Source organism: Equus asinus, chromosome 26 (assembly GCF_041296235.1).
Source record: "Equus asinus isolate D_3611 breed Donkey chromosome 26, EquAss-T2T_v2, whole genome shotgun sequence".
NCBI lineage: Eukaryota > Metazoa > Chordata > Mammalia > Perissodactyla > Equidae > Equus > Equus asinus.
This window is the reverse complement of record NC_091815.1, coordinates 31,280,414-31,298,700: the sequence shown is the minus strand read 5'-3', so window position 1 is coordinate 31,298,700 and position 18,287 is coordinate 31,280,414. Positions and strand designations below refer to the sequence as shown.

Here is an 18,287-nt window from a genome sequence, read left to right as displayed (position 1 = left end):
CTTGGAAACCAATGTCAGGCTCAGACTCTTAGGACCACAGAACGTTGAGAACAGAGCATCTCAGAAGGCTGAGAACAAAGCCTCTTAGAACGGAGAACAAAGGCCCCTGGAATCTAGAACGGTGAGCGCAAAGCCTCGAGCATCGGGGAGACAAAAGATGCTTAGATTCTGTTCTGGTCGAATCATAGACTCTTCCACCCAGAGCCTTATAATTCCAGAACTGGGGATATAACCGATCTTATACTCTTAGAAGCAAATCTGGCTACATAATTTGCAAGGCCCAGGGCAAAATGAAAATGTGGGGCCCCTTGTTCAAAATATAAGAACTTCAAGACTGTAACAGCAGACCATTAAACCAAGCGCGGGGTCCTTCCAAGCCGGTTGCACGCCCGTGAAGCTGGCCACGCTGAGAAGCATCATTTTATGGGAGGACGTCCGTCTTAGCTGGCCTGAACCTCCACTTTTACAGCTGAGTGTCTGGGAAGACTTCCTGGAAGAGGCGGCAAAATCAAGGCTCTACTCTAAGCCCTTCCGCCCCCTGCGCAGCCTCAGAAGCGGAGGGTTGTGAGGGGTGGGGGGAGAGGAGCAGCTGCCAAACTGTCACGTGGACCTATTCTCCATTTATAGCTCACCCCTCCCCTCGCCGACGGTCCAATGGGAGCCAGAGCTCGCCCGCAGGGGGGCGGGACCAGCCGCGGGACCGAGGAGGCACGGGCCAATGACATTGGAGCAAGGGCGGACTTGTTTCATTGTGACGCGCGGGGGGCGTGGCCAGGGCCCCAAAGGCCGGCGAACGGGGAGGGGGCGTGGCGAAGCCGCCCCGAGCCGGGCGAGTAGGCAGCTCGGAGCATGCGTCGCGTTGTGGGCAGCGGGCGCGCAGCCGAGCCTCTTCGTCACGGAGGGTGCCGGCCAATAGGCGACTGTTGCTCTGTCTCCGGGGGCGTGGCCATGCAGATAAGGCGCGGAGGGGCGGCCCAATGGGCGGGCGCCTATGCAGATGAGACGGTGACAGCCCGGCCAGCGGGCGGGCGGGCAGGCGGGCTGTTGGGGCGGGGAGGTGGGACCGGGAGAAGGGTGGCCGCGGGGCCCGGCCGGGCTGGGGCGGGGGGCCGCAGCCATGATCCGGGCCTTCTCGTTCCCGGTGAGCCCCGAGCGGGGCCGGCTGCGGGGCTGGCTGGAGGGCAGCCTGGCCGGGCTCTGCGAGTTGCACTGGCTCCGGGAGAGGCAGGAGTACCGCGTGCAGCAGGCGCTGCGGCTGGCCCAGCCCGGAATGGGGGGCGCCGAGGCCGAGGACGAGGAGGACGCCGACGAGGACGAGGATGCGGCAGCGGCGCGCCGGGCCGCAGCGGCCCTGGAGGAGCAGCTGGTGAGGGGTCGTCTGTCCGTCCGTCCCTCCGCCCCCGTCTGTGTCTATCTGTCTGTCTCGGTTGGATGCTCAGACACCCGTCCCGGTGGGGGAGGGAAGAGGGGGGAAAGGACAGGGGGTGGGGCTGGAGACCTCGGAGTCTGGGCAGCGGGCGGGATCTGGCCTCTCCGCCCCCAAAGTGGGAAAAGGGGGCCCGCATCGCCTTGACTGGAGCCTCGGGAGATACACAGGCCCCATCCCTTACACCCCCTCCCCAAAGAAAATCCTTCTGGGCGCCAAGGATGTGTCAAGCCCGGGGTCGAGGATTTGGCATGCCTTGTCTTCTTGCATCTTGGGAGATAAGGGGTGATAATCCCCATTTTACAGAGAAAGAAACTGAGGCTTAGAGAGGGCAAGCGACTCACCCAAGGTCACACAGCTGGGATCTAAACATGCCCCCCTCCAGGACCCCACTACCGGGGCTCCATCTTCCTTAAGTCCGGGTGTGCTTGGAGATCTCCGGAGGGGGCGGGGTGGGGGGAGGGGATCTTAGGGCCTTTGAGGGAGGGATCACTGCTGAGAGGAAGCTCACAGTCTCCGAGGATCTCACAGTGATCTTGACCCTCTGGTGACACTTTCCCTCTTTTCCTACCTGGTCCCAACCCTGTTAACCCAAGAGGAGGCAGGTTGAGGGAGCGTGGGATCCGAGTTCTGGACTCCCTGGGTGCTCGGATGGTGGAAGACAAGGCAGAGGTCTCTCGAATGACTTAAGGAGCACCATCCCTCTCCCCGTCTCTCTGGCGTTCCTTGATTCTTCTGATGTTTTCCTGGGTTTCTGACGCCCTCTCTCCCTACCGCCGCATCTCTGTCACTTTCTGTGCATTTCTCTTTCTTAAGCCTGTCTCTCTGTGTCTCTCTATCTCTGTCTCCCTGGTCTGTCCTTCTTGCATTTCTGCACCCCTCTCTCTTCCAACGTCCCATGTCCCTGTCTGTCTCTCTCCCTGTTCCCCTCCCCCCCGTGGGCCAGGCCCCAGACCCTGACTCCCCTCGCCCATCCCCAAGCCTGTGTGTGGTCAGAGCTTCCCGTTTGGGGAAACCTGAGCCGAGGTGGCGGGGGTGGGGGCTCTCCCTGCTGTTGACCTCCACGGCCCCCTCCCCAGATAGGGAATGGGGAGGGGGACGGAAGCCGGACTCCCGGGGCTGCAGGCCCAGCCCCTCCCCCGACCCGGAGTGGGACCCTGCACATTCTTCTCTGGAAACAGAAACAGCTGTGGGAGGCCCCACCCCCTCCCAAAGTTAGAGACGCATTGTGGGGGCCCTCAGCAGCCCCCCACCCCCACCCCAAGCTGGTTGGGCTTGGGGAGGCCCCTCCCACCTCTAGGAGGAGTGGGAGAAGGCGTGGGGATGGGCAGCCCGTGTCCCTCACTCCCTCCGTCTCTCTGCCTCCGTCTCCCCCTCTCTTCACCCCTCAGCTTTCCAATTTCTGCCCCTCGGTCTCCCGCTTCTCTGCCCCTCTGTCTAGCCGCCATTCCTGACTCCCCCCTCCCCATGAGGTGGTAGTGGAGAGGCGTCTCCCCCACCCAGTCTCCAGGCAAACTCCGTCCCAGCGTGAGGGAGGAGGCGGTGGCAGGCAGCGGGAGGGAGACAGCGGCGCTGAGGGGGAGCGCTAAATATAAACTATTCTGGTGTTGGGGGCTCCTGGGTCCTTCTGAAGAGGGGGTGGGGGCCTGCCCTGATCTCTGAGCCTCTTATGAGGCTTACCCCTCCCACCTCGCACCCAGGAATACACTACACCCTTTGAAGCAAGACAGACTGAAGCCAGACTTGATTCATTTCTAAGAGAAATGATGGGGATGCGGGGAAAGGCCAGGGGTATGTCGAAGAGGCAAGAATCCTGGATGGGGGCGGGGGTCCTGTTCTCACCCACCAGGGAAAAAGGTCCCCTTTCAGCAAGAAGGACTTAAGTTAGACTTGTGGAAGGACTTCCTAACAGAGATAAAGGGAAGTGGACACAGACGAGGGGCATGTGAGGGGGAGGAATAAAGGTCTGGGAAAGTTTGGGGAAAGGGGTCTCCAGGGATCCTGACCACGCTCGTGTTGAACCTGTCGGAGCTGGATCGCCTCAGGCTCGCTGGCAGAAGAGCTTGCAAAAAAAGGATGAGGGGCATTGTGGGCAGGCAGGGAGCCAGATTTAGGCCAAGGACCTTCTGGTCTTTTAAAGATTCATCCCTTTGCAGCTGGAAGGAATGAGGTCAGACTTATAAATAGGGGGCATGTAGACTGAGAGGGTGTTGGGGGGTCCAGGTTCGGGGGAGGAGGGGGCCTCTCCTTTCTGTCCCCCTAACTCTTGCCTTCCCCGCAAGGGAAGAATTGATGTGAAACCTGCAGAACTTACCCCCCGCCCAAATCCATCCTTTTACATTTATTTTTAATAACACAAGTAAAACATGGTTTTACGTTTTCCTTGTTAGGAATTCACAGCTTTCACATCATAATAAAAGCTAGCGTTTATGAAGTGCTTAAAAGGAACTGCTGTTCTAACTCATTTATTCCTCACAACAACCCCATAAGAGAGGCAGTCAGAGGATGCCCATGTGGCAGATAAGGAGACCAAGGCCCAGAGAGGTGAGGTAACCTGCTGAAGGTCACACAGCAGGGAAGTGGTAGAGCTGAATTTTGACCTTGGTCTTTTGGCTCCAACCAGTGCCTCCTTACACACTTCATTCTGCTATCCAGTCTCTCGTCCCTCCCTTGGCCCCCTAAACAGACCCTTTCCCCCCCGAGAGCACCACCATTGTCTCCTTGGGGTGACCTTAGGATCTTCCAATGCATCTTCTCCAAGAAACAGTTTACACACCAAGAAACGGAGAGTTTTGCTCCGCTTTTTACAAATTCCAGTTTCTTGGGGGAGGTCCCGGAGACTATGCCAGTGTTTCTCCAAGTGCAGCCCGTTGGACCGGGAGCGTCATAGGGGGACTTGTTAGAAATGCAAATTCTTGGGCTCCAGACTGGAAGCAGAAGTTCTGAAGGTGGGACCCAGGAATTTAGGTTTTAACACGCCTTCCAGGTAATTCTGATTCGCACTTTCTTTTCTACGCTTTCCTTTTTCCGCTCAATGCTGTATCTTGGTGTTGCTTCTTTGTAGACATCGCCTTGGTCCATGTTAACAGCTGTATAGTATTCCTCTGTATACATTCATCCCCTCTGCAGACATTCCTGAGCACCGTCTTTGTGCCAGGCACTGTCCTGGGCAGGGAGAATGGGACACAGCAGAGAACAAGACAAAAAAAATCTCTGGTCTTCCACCCCCCAGGGCTGGCATTCTAGTGAGAGAGACAATAAACAGATGACAACCTGATACGTCATTTTAAGTCAGGACATCATTACTGCTGTGCAGGAAAAACAAGCAGGGCAGGGGGTGCAGAACGATGGGGGCGCTATTTTGGAAAGAGTGGTCCGAGAAGGGGTGGTGAAAGCAAAGATCTGAACGAAGTAAGGGAGCGAGCCAGGAGGATGACCCGGGGGTGCAGCCTCCTGAGGTCGGCGCGCATGCGTGGCGTGTCCGGGGACCAGCAGGAGGCCCGTGTGGCTGGAGCAGAGGGAGCCACGGGCCGATCAGTGGGGGTGGGGCCTGACATGGGGTCCAGAGGAGCTCTGTGAATTTTTTAGCCACCCTCGATGCTGCGCAAGTCGGTGGCTTCCCTGAGTCCTGCTCCAAGACCAGGCCACCCCGAGCATCTCTGTGCACCCAGGGGCAGGGGCCCAAAGCGCAACGATTTGTTGACCTTCCTCCCGTAAACAAGCCCAGATGGGGGCTTCTGGTTGGGGGAGGGGGTGGCCGGGCGGGAGAGCAGCCGCGGGAGGGAGTCGGAAGCGGAGGGGGAGGCGGGGGTGTCTGCGGAGGAGCCGGCAGCCTTTCTGCCCTAAATAGGCAGGGCTAGGCGCCTGCCCTCGCAGCCCCTCCTCCCGCCTCCCCTCCCTCCCGCCGTCCAGACAAGCCGCTTTTGTCTCAGGGTCAACCGTCAGCCGAGGCTGCCTCCACCTCTGGCCTCACCCGGACCCCTGGGAGACTCTCCCTGGCTCGGGCCCCGTTTTTCCCAAATGGGGTTAAGTCCTAACGTCTGGGAGACCCCATCAGTGTTGTTGCAGCCCCTCCACCCACCCCCAGCCGCGGTCACTCCCCTAAACGGGTTTTCACCTCCATTTATTCACACCTGAGAAGAAAATGTCCTTTTCCTACAGTAAGAATGACCCAGGGTAGACGCAACAGAAATTTCTTACGGGGATGAGGCGCCGAGGGCAGACGGCGGGGGCTTCTGGGTGGAGCAAGGGCCGGAGGAAGATGCGGGCCCGGGACAAAGGAAGCTGCTTGGGCTCCTGGCTGCAGTCTCAGTAAGGCTAGACTCACAGAAGGACTTTCCAGGAGGCAGGGGGGTTCTTTCCGAGGGGAGGAGCAAAGACTTCTATCAGCCATCGTCAGCCTCTTCTATCCCCAGGCCGGAAAGAGTCAGTCTACAGCTGGAAGGACTTAGGAAGGCTTGCGAAAGAACTTTCTATGGGTGGATAAGGGGCAGTGGGGGAAAACGGGAGCATCCTAGAAGGGCAGGTCAAGGACTAGGAGAAGGCAGACCAAGGACTAAGTGATCTGCCAGGTCCCGGACACCAACTTTTGGCAGTGAGCTGCCCTTACAGCAAGAAGACCTGAAGTTAGACTCAAAGAGGGACATTCTAACAGGAGTCAAGGGGCCATGAACACAGATGGAGAGAACTGAGAGGGAGGGGCAAGGGCAGGGCCTTCTGAAACTCATCACACCTAAGAGGGAATGAGGTGGCTGCAGCATGAAGGATTGGAGTTAGACGGCCAGAAGGACTTTCTAATGGGATGAGGGGCGGAGATCTTGAGGGGGATGCTGGGCCTCGGGTACCCCTTTTACCCTTTCGAAAGCAGAGCCTCCTTGTCCAGATGAATCTCTGCCCAGGAGCTCCTGAAACAGGCGGCCGGTCGGAAGAGGACACGGGGCCTTCTGACCATCCCGCTCTCCCCATGCCCTCAGGAGGCCTTGCCGGGGCTCATCTGGGACCTGGGACAGCAGCTGGGAGACCTGAGCCTGGAGTCTGGGGGCCTGGAGCAGGACAGCGGGCGCAGCTCCGGTGAGCACGGCGAGGGGGCGCGGGGTCTGCCTGGGCCACCCCAACTGCTGCCGCTGTCCCCTATCTCTCAGGGCACCCCCCTGCCGCCCCCCCCCAGCCTCTGCCTCTCTGTCCCCCTCCACCCCCCACCCCCAGGTTTCCCCACCCAGACGTCCGGGTTTTCTCCCCCCTTCTCCCGGCATCCAGGCTTCTATGAAGACCCCGGCTCTACAGGAGCTCCCGACTCACCTCCCTCGACCTTCTGTGGGGACAGTGGCTTCTCCGGCTCGGGCTCCTATGGACGCCTGGGTCCCTCTGAACCCCGGGGCATCTATGCCAGTGAGAGGCCCAAGTCTCTAGGTAAGGTGGGTGGGGCTGGGGCCCTGCGAGCAGGGAGTGGACAGTAAAAGGACGGTTTTGAGCACATGCTTCTGAGTCACACCGACCCGGATTCGAATTCTGGCTGTGACACTCCCTTTTCGCGAGATTTGGAGCCCGTCGCTTCCTTCGGGGCCTCTGTTTCTCCATCAGTTAAATGGGATTACGAACGGCACCTGCCACCCAGGGAGGTTTTGAGTATTCGTGAGCCTCTGCCCTATGGCATTGGACTTGCCACATGGTAGGCACTCAGTAAACAGGCACTGCTGTGAGCCATTTACCCGAGTCAGTTTCTGAGCCCCTACTATGTGCTATCCTAGCGGTGTCCTAGGGCTGAGGGATACAGCAGCAAAAAAATCCCTGTCCTCATGCAGGTGACATTCCAGTGGGAGAAACAGATAACACACAATAAGTGAAAGAAATACGGCATTAGATATTGACATCTACGATGAAAAATTTAGGAAAGGGGACGAGGGAGTGTCCCTTTGAGTTGGGGAGGGAACTGCAATTTTAGAATACATGGCCAGGGAGGGCGTCGCTGAGGCTGTGATCTTTGAGTGGCGCCCCGAAGTAAGTGGGGGAGTGGGCCAAGCACACATCCTGAGGGAAAAGCGGGCCAGACAGTGGGAACAGCAAGTGCAAAGGCCCTGAGGCCGGAGCATGGTGTGATGGGCATCAGGAGGTCAGGTGGCTGGAGACCTATAAATACAGAGAGGGCTTAGGGATGGAGGTCAGAGAGGCAGAGGCAGGACAGTGCCCCTCCTAGGCCCAGTGAGAAAGGGCTTGGAGAGCCTCTCCACCCTCTCCCCTTTATTTTCCTCCCTCCCCAGGAGACGCCAGTCCCAGCGCTCCCGAGGCGGTGGGCTCCCGGGCAGCCGTTCCGCGGTCCTTCTCGGCGCCCTACCCGACGGCAGCGGGCTCCGTGGGCCCGGAGGCCTGCTCGTCGGCCGAGCGGCGGGCGCGCGCGGGGCCCTTCCTGACGCCCAGCCCCCTGCACGCCGTGGCGCTGCGCAGCCCGCGGCCCTGCGCCCGTCCTCCCCCGGACTTGCCCGACGCCGCCGCGGGCGCGGGGCGGCCCCTGGACGGCTACATCTCGGCGCTCCTGCGCAGGCGCCGCCGCCGGGGGGCGGGCCAGCCCCGGACGAGTCCCGGGGGCGCGGACGGGGGTCCGCGGCGCCAGAACAGCGTGCGCCAGCGGCCGCCCGACGCGTCCCCGCCCCCCGGAGGCGCGCGGCCCGCGCCCGAGCCCCCGGTGGAGCGCGCTGGGGGCCGTGCCGCCAGCCCGGCCGCCTTGGGCCGCGCGTGGGCCTCGCCGTGGGAGTCGGAGGCGGTGCCCGAGCCGGCCGCGCCGCCCGCCGCGCCCTCGCCCCCCGACAGCCCCGCCGAGGGCCGCCTGGTGAAGGCGCAGTACATCCCGGGCGCGCAGGCCACCACCCGCGGCCTCCCCGGGCGCGCGGCGCGGCGCAAGGCGCCACCGCTGACCCGGGGCCGCAGCGTGGAGCAGTCCCCACCCCGGGAGCGTCCCCGGGCCGCGGGCCGCCGAGGACGCATGACCGAGGCCTCGGGCCGCCGGGGCTCTCCAAGGGCGCGCAAGGCCGCGCGCTCCCAGTCCGAGACCAGCCTGCTGGGCCGCGCCGCCGCCGTTCCTCCGGGGCCCCCCAAGTACCCCACGGCCGAGCGGGAGGAGCCGCGGCCGCCGAGGCCCCGCCGAGGCCCAGCGCCCACCCTCGCGGCCCAGGCGGCCGGGGCCTGCCGCCGCTGGCGCTCCACGGCCGAGATCGACGCAGCCGAGGGGCGCCGCGGCCGTCCCCGCGCCCCCGCAGCCCGCGGCCCCGTGCCCGGCCCGTCCCCGTCGGCTCCGCAGCGCCGCCTGCTCTACGGCTGCGCGGGCAGCGACTCGGAGTGCTCGGCCGGGCGCCTGGGGCCCCTCGGACGCCGGGGGCCTCCAGGGGGAGGCGTCGGCGGGGGCTACGGGGAGAGCGAGTCGAGCGCCAGCGAGGGCGAGTCGCCCGCCTTCAGCTCCGCCTCTAGCGACTCAGACGGCAGCGGTGGCCTCGTGTGGCCGCAGCAGCTGGTGGCAGCCACCGCGGCCTCCGGGCCGGGGGCGGGTGCAGGTGGAGGCGCGCCCGCGGGCCCCGCTAAAGTCTTCGTGAAGATCAAGGCCTCCCACGCGCTCAAGAAAAAGATACTGCGTTTCCGTTCGGGTTCTCTCAAGGTCATGACTACAGTGTGACTTTGGGCGTTTGCTTGGGCTCCCCCTCCATAGCCTCTGCACCACCACCCGCCCAACCACTGACCCTGCCCACACCTCCCTTCCAAAGACCACCGTTTTCTCTGCTTCCAAAGACCCTCCCGCACTGGCCCCGTCCGTCCGTCGGTCCGCTGCAGTCTTGGTTGGAAAGGCTTCCCCTCCACCGTAGGGAGGAATGGGGGAGGAGCCCCGTTGGACCCACTTCAGCTTGCTGGCTCTGCAGCCCGAGGACGAGCAAGTTCCCCCTCTCTGGGGCTCACTCTCCTCATCTGTACTATGGGTGTACTATGGTATGCCGAAGGGGTAATTCAGATTGAATTTCCCCGTTTTAGTTTAGACACTTAGTCTGCTTGTTCCTCTTCACCTCTCTCACTGAGCCCTCTTATTCCTCCTTTCCATGCCCAGATATGGCCCCCCTCTCATTCACAAAGTGCCCCCCTCCATGTCCCTGGACCCCTAGGATATCCCCTTGGCACCCGGGTTGGAGACTGTATCTGACCCAGATGGTGCCTGCAGAGTGCCCTGGGAAGGGAAGGAGCACTGACTTTGGGGTTTTGAGGGTCAAGTAGGAGTTGGGAACACCTGGAAAGAAAGACTCTTTTACCTCTATCCCTGGACAATTATGGAGGATTGGGTGGTAGAAGAGAGGAAGGAAGATGGCTTCTATCTCGTGCCCCGGCTCCCATGAGAGGGAGTGCGGGGAGCTCAGGATGACCCTCAACTGTTCCAATCCAGTATTTTTTTTTCTTTTTTAAAATTACTGTATTTATTATGACGACGGTGACTCCCCGGTGCACAGGGGGGCCAGATTCTGTGTTTCTCTAACCTCTTTGTAAATAAATGCACAAAGTGAGGTATGTGGTGGATTCTCCTTCTGTTTTAAAATGGGAGAAATATTTTTCCTTTGCACTAACGTTTATTGAGTAACTACTGCTTGCTTTGGCTATGGCGGTGTCCAGAACTAGATGGCAGATCCCAGGGTGGGTCTCAACATCCTTTTCCTACCGTTGGCTAGTTTATTTCAATTGATCTGACCTTTGATTGAGTTTTGTTTGGTTATAAATATGGTTTCATAAAAATGGAGACAATATAGGCAAAGGGGGACAGGCCCCCAATCCCCTCTCTCGGAAGTCATCATAATCAGCTTGGTGTACATCTTTACACATTTTTCTTTGTGCGTTTGCATACGCACATGAATCAAAGTGACTATATAAATACATATATGCATATACCTATAGTTATACTATAAATATGTAAAACTATATATTTACACAAATTGAACTATATGTATGCATTGTTTATCAATTTTTTTTTTTGGTTAAGTCTTTTTTGCCTGGAGATTTCTTTTTGGGAAGGATTTTCATTAAGAACTGAATTTCTTTGATCTTTATAGTACTACTTAGCTTTTCTATTTCTTCCTGTGTCAGCTTTACAGAGCCGTATCCTGTGAATTTGTCCATTTCATCTAAATTTAGATGACATTTTCCACTGTGGGGTTCCCATAACCTCACCCTCTTGTCAGCTCTCCAGTTCCTTTGCTGTCGTGGCCTTCACTGCCGTAACGTCCTTGTCCGTGCCTCTTCGTGCTGGATGTATGCATTTCTGTAGGACCCACTCCGAGAAATAGAACTGCTTGGTCATTAGTGTATGCTCTTTTAAAAACTTTTAATGGACACTGCCACCCTTCCTGCCACGAAGACGGCCCTCAGTTGACATTTCCAGCAGCAGTTTCTGAGATGCCCGTTTTCCCACCCCTTCACCAAACAACAGATGCTATTAATCATTTTCATTTTGCCAATCTTATGGGAAAAAAATAGCTTTGTTTCTGTTAGCATGGCTCCCTCCCTATTTCCTTGAGGTGACACGTCATTTTGTATGCTTATAAGCCCACTTGTATTTCTTCTGTGAATTCTCCATTCACACCTTTTGCCCTTTTTTCTATTGGGTAAGCCCAATAATTCTACTAATTTCATGGATGAGTACATGGAGGCTCAGAGAGGGGCCATGGTTTGCCCTGGTCACACAGCAAGAGGGAGCCAGGACTAGGACTCGACCCCCACTGACTCCACAGTCTGAAGAATGGGTATTTGTTGCTCTTTGACCTTTGTGTCTACCTGGGTGGGTCCACCCGGGAGAGAGCAGGGACCAGGGATGCTGTGCTCACCTGTGTCTCTAACGCCCAGTGACGCACTGAGGAAACAGCAAGGAACAAGGCAGAAAAAAAGTCCCTGCCCTCTGGAGCTCCCATAATAGTGTGCGTGTGTGTGTGTGTATAAGCATGTATTTCTTTTAGAGTAACAATAAAAGTTATTTTTAAAAGTTTGCCTGGAAAAGCCATTGCGTGTCAGGCCCTCGGGAATATGTGCCCATCTCTATTCCATGAAAGAGGAAACTGAAGCCCGAGAGGGGTGGGGCGGGGGGGGGGGTCTCCTTTAAGGCTGCACAGCCCACACATGGCCAAAATGGTTGAAGTAAACATGGATGACCTTCCTTCCTTTTTAAGATTTTAGTGCTTCTGTATAAAAAATAACAGGTGACACTTCACTGAGCAGTTATTAATGCCAGCCTCTATTCTCAGCGTTTTCTATATATTGACTCATGTCATTCTCACAGCCTCCTGCGGGTGGGGGGTAGATACTACTATTGTGCCCATTTGGAGAAACTGAAGCACAGAGAGGTTAAGTAACTTAGCTGAAGCTATTAACCAGCAAAGCCAGAATCTAAGTTCAGGCTGCCTAAGAGTCCATGCTCTTAACCACTGCCCTACACGGCACATTGCTGTATGGATTATCTAGAGAAGGCAGAGGGATCAGCCAGTGCAAAGGCCCTGAGGCCAAAATGGTGCCTGGCATGTTGGCAAAATCGCTAGGAGTCCAGCGTGTCTGGAGCAGTGAGTGAGGGGCAGAGAGGGGAAGTGAGGGCACAGAATGGCACGGACCACCACATCACGTGGGGCCAGGGGAGGATTTTGGGTTTTACTCCCCAGGAAGTGGGAGCCATGAGAGAATTCTGAGCAGAAGAGGGACTTAGATTTTTTTAGGGGGTGTGGGGTTACAGCTCTATTGAGATATAATTCACATACCATAAAAACTCATCCATATAAAACAGTATAGAGTTCAATGGGGCTTTTTTCGAAAAAAATTTTTCTTGTGATGAGAATTTTTAAGATCTACTCTCTCAGCAACTTTCAAATATGCAATACAGTAATAATATTATTAACTGTAGTCACTATGCTGTACATTACATCCCCGTGACACTTATTTTATAACTGAAGTTTGTACCTTTTGACGGCCGGCACCCGTTTTGCCCATCCCCCACCTCTGGCAACCACCCATCTGTTCTCTGTATCTGTGAGGTCAGGTTTTTCTCTTTTTCTTTTTATATTCACATATAAGTGAGATCGTACAGTATTTTTTTTTCTGTCTGACTTATTTCACTTAGCAGAAGGCTCTCGAGTTTCATCCATGTTGTCACAAACGGCAAGATTTCTTTCCTTTTTATGGCTGAATAATATTCCACTGTGTATATATCCATTCATCCATTGATGGGCACTTGGGTTGCTTCCACATCTTGGCTATTGTAAAGAATGCTGCAATGCACATAGGGGTGCATATGTCTTCTTGAGTTAAAACTCAAGTGGAGGTTCCGCTCGGTTCAGGCGGCGTCGTCTCTCCGTCTCCCGCAGCCTCTGGCTGCCGTCGGGGAGGGGGAGGAGACATTGGGTCGTCACCCTGTCTTCCCCTGCTCTGAGCTGGGTTTCCTCCTCGAGGGCCGCCCGGGCCAAAACTGCTGATGGAAACCAGCTGCAGGAGGCGCCCAGGCTCGGCGCACGCCCAGGCCCCTCCCCGGCGCCGGCCGACCCCGCTAAGAGGGGGGGTGACGAGGGCGCCCCAGCTCCCCTTCCCCCTTCCGCAGCCGGGCCCCGGGCCCTGGCACGTCCGGCGCGCCTGATGCTTTCCAGATGTGAGCCTGGTTCCCCTCCCCCACCTGGCCCCGATCCTCCTGCGGGGGAGGTGGGACTGGAGCCAGGGTCCGATACCCCCCTATCAAATGGCTACCAAGGACCTGGGCCGATGTCCCCTCCCTGCCTGTCTCCCTTCCCTGTCCCGGCGCTAAAAACCGATTTGAGAGGAGCAGACTGCGGTAGAGACGCTCCTCCCCCACCTCCGCCTCTTCCCAGGGCTCCAGCCTCCGCCCCTCCGCCACCGGTCTCGGGATCCAGCCGCAAGACCCACCCCTCGGGGCACACGGCCCCCAGGCCACGCCCAGGCCACGCCCCTTCATAAAACCCCGCCCAAAGCCCCGCCCCCGACAACGCGCCCAGACGCCCCGCCCCCAAGACACGCCCCCTCAAAAACCGCCCAAAGACCACGCCCCTTCGGACGCGCTCCAGAGGCCCCGCCCAGGACACGCCCCCTCCAAAAAAGACCACGCCCCTGAGATAACGCGCCCCCGAGGCCACGCCCCTGGGACGCGCCTCTGCAGACCTGTGCCCCGCGGAAGGCGCGTTCTGCGGGTCTGCTGTCTGCCTGCATCTGGGTGTCCGTGTTTCTCGGTCCCTGTCTCTGACTGCTACATTTCCGTGTGTCTCTCCTGCACCCTGCGTGTCTCTGTGTCTCTCTGCCGTCCTCTGTCTCTGTCTCCCTGAGTGCTTAGATGTCTCTCTCCAGATTTCTGTGTCCTTCTTTCTCTCTGCGTCTCTCCCCGCATCTCCCCCTCTCTCTGAATTTCTCTGCGTCCCCGTCCATCTTCAGGTCTCTCCCTCTAGCCCCTCCGCCTCTCTCTGTCTCTGTCCCTCTCCGCCGCCTGCGTCCCCCGCCGGCCCGCGGGGGCGCCCTGCCTTCCCTGGTTCCACTCATTCAGACGGCTTCGGCGGCGCCGGCGGGGTGGGCGGCTCGGCGGGCCGCGGGCGCCCCCGTGTGGCTGGCACGGGGCGGTCCGGAGAGGCCAGAGATCGGAGTGGGTGCAGGAGGGACGCTGAGGGTGTCCCGGAGCTGGTGTGTAACCCCAGGGGACTGTGCGAGCGCGTGCTACTGTGGGGTTGTGCGTGATGCCAGAGGTGGTGTGCCGCTCCGTGAGCTTGTGAGATTTTGTGTGACAATCAGAGACTGCGTGTGACTGTGGGAAATCGTGTTGCGCCTTGAGGATGTGTGTGTGTGACTGTATGTGAGATGAGAGAGATGACGTAGAGGTGACTGTGTGTGACACTGTGACGTTGGGTGTGCCTGAGACACTATTTAGGAGACAGTTTGTGACATCCTGAGACATAGGGGAGAGTGGGAGATTGTGAGAGCGTGCAACGTGGTGAGGACATGAGCGCTGTGTGTGTCACGTGAGCAGATGCTGTATTAGAGAGAGTAATTATGAATGAAGGTGACACCAAGAGATGGTGTCAGAAGGCGGTGTGAGAGGCCCCTGGAGGACTGGGTGTGACAGAGAGGCTGTGTGAGTGTGAGACACTAGGTGTCAGCCACACTGATGATCTGTGAGGAACCGTGTGTGACACAGATCGTGTGGGATGCTGAGACAGTGTTGCGACGGTGCGTGAGCGAGTGTGCGACTGTGCATGGCACTCAGAGATGAGAGTGAGAGAGAGAGACCTTGTGTGCGCACGTGTGCAACCCCGGGAGATTGCTGTGTGCGGGCGATGGCTGTGTGTGAGACAGACTGAGTGACCAGCAAGAGATCCTGTATGTGACAGTGTGTGGGGGCACACTGTGTGACTCTGTGTGAGGGAATGTGTGTGACAACGAGAGACTGTGCAAGAATGAGTGTGCCTGTTTGTGGGAGTCAGTGGAGATGTGACTGTGTTACTGTGTCATACTACCAAAACTGTGACACTGCTTGACACAGAGGCAGCCCGGGAAATGACAGGTCCTCGTGTGAGACACTGAGAAAGCGTGTGTGAGGCTGTGATAGGGTGTGAGACAGAAGGAACTCTCCATTCACGGCAACGTGTGGGACATCTTGAGAGATCGTGTGTGACACTGCGGAACTGGTTTGCACCCTTGACACTCTGGATGGCATATCTGATGGTGGTTGTGCGAGATGTCATTGGCGATGATGTGCCACCCTGTGAGAGGTTGTGAGGGACTGTGGATGGCATTTTGAGAGCCCGTGTGACTGTGGTGCTGTGGGAGGTTGTGTGCTGAGCACAGGTTGATTGTGAGATTGTGAGACTGGGGGACCCAGCGAGATATTGTGCATCTCCATGCAAAGGACCACGAGTGTGAGCCTGTGTGCTGAGAGGGGTCGTCTGAGATGGGGTGACACCGAGGTGATGGGGGTGACAGGGTGGGAGAGAGCATGTGTGATGGAGCGAGAGCCCGTGCAGGACACACAGGAGGGATTTGTGTGGCTGTGGCATAAATGCAGCAGGGCGTGGGGCACACCTCGGGAGGCTGTCTTTTCATGTGTGTGAGAGAGACAGAGACAGAGAGAGATGGAGAGGAGACACTGGGAGAGAGATGGAGAGAGACACAGAGAGCCGAAGAGACAGAGACACAGAAACGGAAAGACAAAGAGAGGGACAGACAGACATGGACAGAGGACCCAGAGAGACAGACCCAGCGGTAGAGACAGCGGGAGGAGGCGGGTCCTCAGGGGCTGCGCCCCAGGGGAGGGGGCGGGGCGGAGCTGGGGCGGGGGGGACCCAAAGGCTGCCTCCCAGCCTCTGCCACCGGCCCGCCATCCCAGCCCTAAGCAGCAACAGGTAGGAGCTCCGGTCCTGCCCCAACAGCGGGTCCCTCTGCCCCATCCGGTCACTGGCTGTCTGCCTGGGAATGAACGAATGAGTGAGTGAATGAATGACTTTATGCTTCTGCATCTCCGTCAACCTGTTTCTCCCCAGCCCCTCCATCTCCCTCTGTCTGTCCCCTGTCCCTTCTCTCCTCTGTCCCTTTACCCCCCAGTGCCTCTCTCTCCCCGTCTATCACTGTCCCTTTCTCTACCCCTCCATTTGTCCCTCTCTGTCCTCTCCCACCCGCACCCCTCCATCTCCCCTTCTCTATCCCCCCTCTGTCACTTTGTCCCCTCTGTTCCTCTCCCTTGTATCATCTGTCCCTTCCTTTGCCTCTCTATTTGTCCCGCTCTATTCCCTCCATCGCTTCATCCCCCCCATCTCTCCATCTCTCTTTCTACCTCCTCCGCCTCTTTCCCTCTATGCCTCACTCTCTCCCTCTGTCACTTATGTCCCCCTCTGCCCCTCCATTTGTCCCTCTCTCCATCCTCTCTGCCCCTCTCCCAGTCATGCCTGGGTTGGGCCCTCCTGGATGCCCCCAGCCCTGTCTCCAGCTGCTAATGAGCAGAGGAGTCTTTGAGGTGGCCACGGCTGGGGTGGGGGGCTCCCCGAGGGGGGCGGAGGGGGCAGCTGCTGCCTCAGCCCTAATGAGGCCCCCTCTGCGCCCCTCCCGCCGTGATCTTAATTCCTTGTTCTCCCTGGAGCCTCTGCTAATTGGCCTGGGGAGGGCCCCCCTCCTGGCTGGTGCTCTGTCCCCGGGGGCTGAGGACACCTGGATCCTGATCCAGCACCTGTGGCCCTGTCCTTCTGTCGCTCCCTCCACCTGCCTCTCAGCCTCTCATCTGTGCTTCCCTCCTGCCCCTCTCTGTTCCTCCCTCCTCCACCTGCCTCTGGGTACCCCATCTGTGCACCCCTCCATCCCTCCTCTTGCCTCTCTCCTCCCTGTTCATCTGTGCCTCCTTCGGCCTGCCTCTTGGTCCCTCATCTGTGCGTCTCTTCATCTCTCCCCTTTTCCCTCTGTTTTCCTGTCCCTTCCTCCACCCGCCTCTGGGCACCCCATCCGTGCGCCCTTCCACCCACATCCCTGTTACTAGGGCCCACCACCACCGCCACCCTTACCTGGGGATCCAGACTTGCCCACCCCGTGAACCCCTACTCCCGCCCGGCTTTTAACCCCTTCCCCGCCGCAGCCATGTCCAACAACATGGCCAAGATCGCGGAGGCCCGCAAGACGGTGGAACAGCTGAAGCTGGAGGTGAACATCGACCGCATGAAGGTGCTGGGTCGGGGAGGGGAGGAAGGCGGGGGCTCTGGGGCTCGGGTCTGGACAGGGCGGGGTTGGCGGGTGGGGCCCGGAGCCGCGGTGGGAAGATCCCCTGCGCCACAGGGCTGGACCCGAAGCGGGGCGGGACCGGACAGGGGGCGGGAGCCCGGACAGGGGCGGACCTAGGGAGGGGCCCAGGGGCGGGGCTTTGGGGCGGGGCGGGGCCGGGGAAGGAGAGGGAGCCCGGACAGAGGCGGGGCCTGATGAGGGGCGTGGCTAGGGTGGGGTCTTGGGGCGGAGCGGAGCCTGCGGTGGGGCGGGGCCTGGAAAGGGGCGGTGCCGGACAAGGGGAGGGAGCCCGGACAGGGGCGGGGCCTGATAAGGGGCGTGGCTAGAGTGGGGCCTTGGGGCGGGGCGGAGCCTGATGGGGGCGGGGCCGGGAACTGGGCGGGGCCTGGGGCAGGGCGGGGCGTGGACTTCACCCGGCCGCCCGCAGGTGTCGCAGGCGGCGGCGGAGCTCCTATCGTTCTGCGAGACGCACGCTAAAGACGACCCGCTGGTGACGCCGGTGCCGGCCGCAGAGAACCCCTTCCGCGACAAGCGCCTCTTCTGCGTCCTGCTCTGAGCCTTCCCGACAGCCTACCCTCCCCTGCCAAAGTATGAATCCAATAAACGTGGTGACTGTGGTGGTTCCTGTGCTGTCGGGGAAACTGAGGCACGCGCAGAGCCTGGGGCCACCGTGGGGGAACCTGTGTTCCTTCTCATCTTTTCTGAGTGCGTGTGGAGTGTGGAGGAGTGGGGGTGAGGATGTCCTGGGTGTCTCAGCACCCAGGAGGTAATGGGGTGAAGACTGTGGACTCCAGCGGACCGGAACCCTCAGCTGGCCTCGCTCCTCTGCTCCCTCCTGGGCTGGAGATTCTAGGAGCCCGGGTGCTGGTCCCACCTTTTTCATCCCCTGAATGACTCCACCCCTTTTTCCCCATCTGGCTGCCCACTGCCACAGGCCTACCTCTGTCCTTAAGCACCGAACTCTGTTCATTTATTCATTCCTTCATTCCTTCTTCCAAGGACTCCCTGAGTACCTGCTCTGTGACCCTCCTGTGCTGGGTGAACCTGGGGACATGGCTGTGACCGGCACAGCCCTGCCGCTGCCCTCCTGGGGCTCATAATCCAGTGGGAG

General features: G+C 59.0%; 2 protein-coding genes across 4 annotated transcripts; both read left to right on the top strand.

The window, feature by feature from the left end:
* The first annotated feature begins 1,025 nt into the window (after positions 1–1,025).
* On the top strand, positions 1,026–10,423 carry DACT3 (dishevelled binding antagonist of beta catenin 3). Its single transcript, XM_044759886.2, has 4 exons — positions 1,026–1,366; positions 6,400–6,496; positions 6,683–6,835; positions 7,684–10,423. The coding sequence occupies exons 1-4, from the start codon at positions 1,118–1,120 to the stop codon at positions 9,084–9,086; spliced, it is 1,902 nt and encodes a 633-aa protein (XP_044615821.2). The 5' UTR covers positions 1,026–1,117; the 3' UTR covers positions 9,087–10,423.
* A 3,133-nt stretch (positions 10,424–13,556) lies between these two features.
* Positions 13,557–17,834, top strand: GNG8 (G protein subunit gamma 8). 3 transcript variants are annotated; one of them, XM_070498405.1, is made up of 3 exons: positions 13,557–14,101; positions 17,034–17,119; positions 17,604–17,834. In XM_070498405.1, the coding sequence occupies exons 2-3, from the start codon at positions 17,036–17,038 to the stop codon at positions 17,730–17,732; spliced, it is 213 nt and encodes a 70-aa protein (XP_070354506.1). In that variant the 5' UTR covers positions 13,557–14,101; positions 17,034–17,035; the 3' UTR covers positions 17,733–17,834. The 3 variants fall into 3 exon arrangements, with proteins under 3 accessions (XP_070354506.1, XP_044616076.1, XP_044616075.1); XM_044760141.2 differs by having other exon boundaries at positions 13,559–15,816; positions 17,604–17,833; XM_044760140.2 differs by lacking the exon at positions 13,557–14,101 and having other exon boundaries at positions 16,228–17,119; positions 17,604–17,832.
* The last annotated feature ends 453 nt before the right edge of the window (positions 17,835–18,287 follow it).

Bases quoted from the DNA above. Each gene is read 5' to 3' on its own strand.
- DACT3 (XM_044759886.2), top strand. From the start codon at position 1,118: ATGATCCGGGCCTTCTCGTTCCCGGTGAGCCCCGAGCGGGGCCGGCTG. The intron at 1,367-6,399 runs GTGAGGGGTCGT...CCATGCCCTCAG, and splicing joins CGGCCCTGGAGGAGCAGCTG to GAGGCCTTGCCGGGGCTCAT. The intron at 6,836-7,683 runs GTAAGGTGGGTG...CTCCCTCCCCAG, and splicing joins TGAGAGGCCCAAGTCTCTAG to GAGACGCCAGTCCCAGCGCT.
- GNG8 (XM_070498405.1), top strand. From the start codon at position 17,036: ATGTCCAACAACATGGCCAAGATCGCGGAGGCCCGCAAGACGGTGGAA. The intron at 17,120-17,603 runs GTGCTGGGTCGG...GGCCGCCCGCAG, and splicing joins TGAACATCGACCGCATGAAG to GTGTCGCAGGCGGCGGCGGA.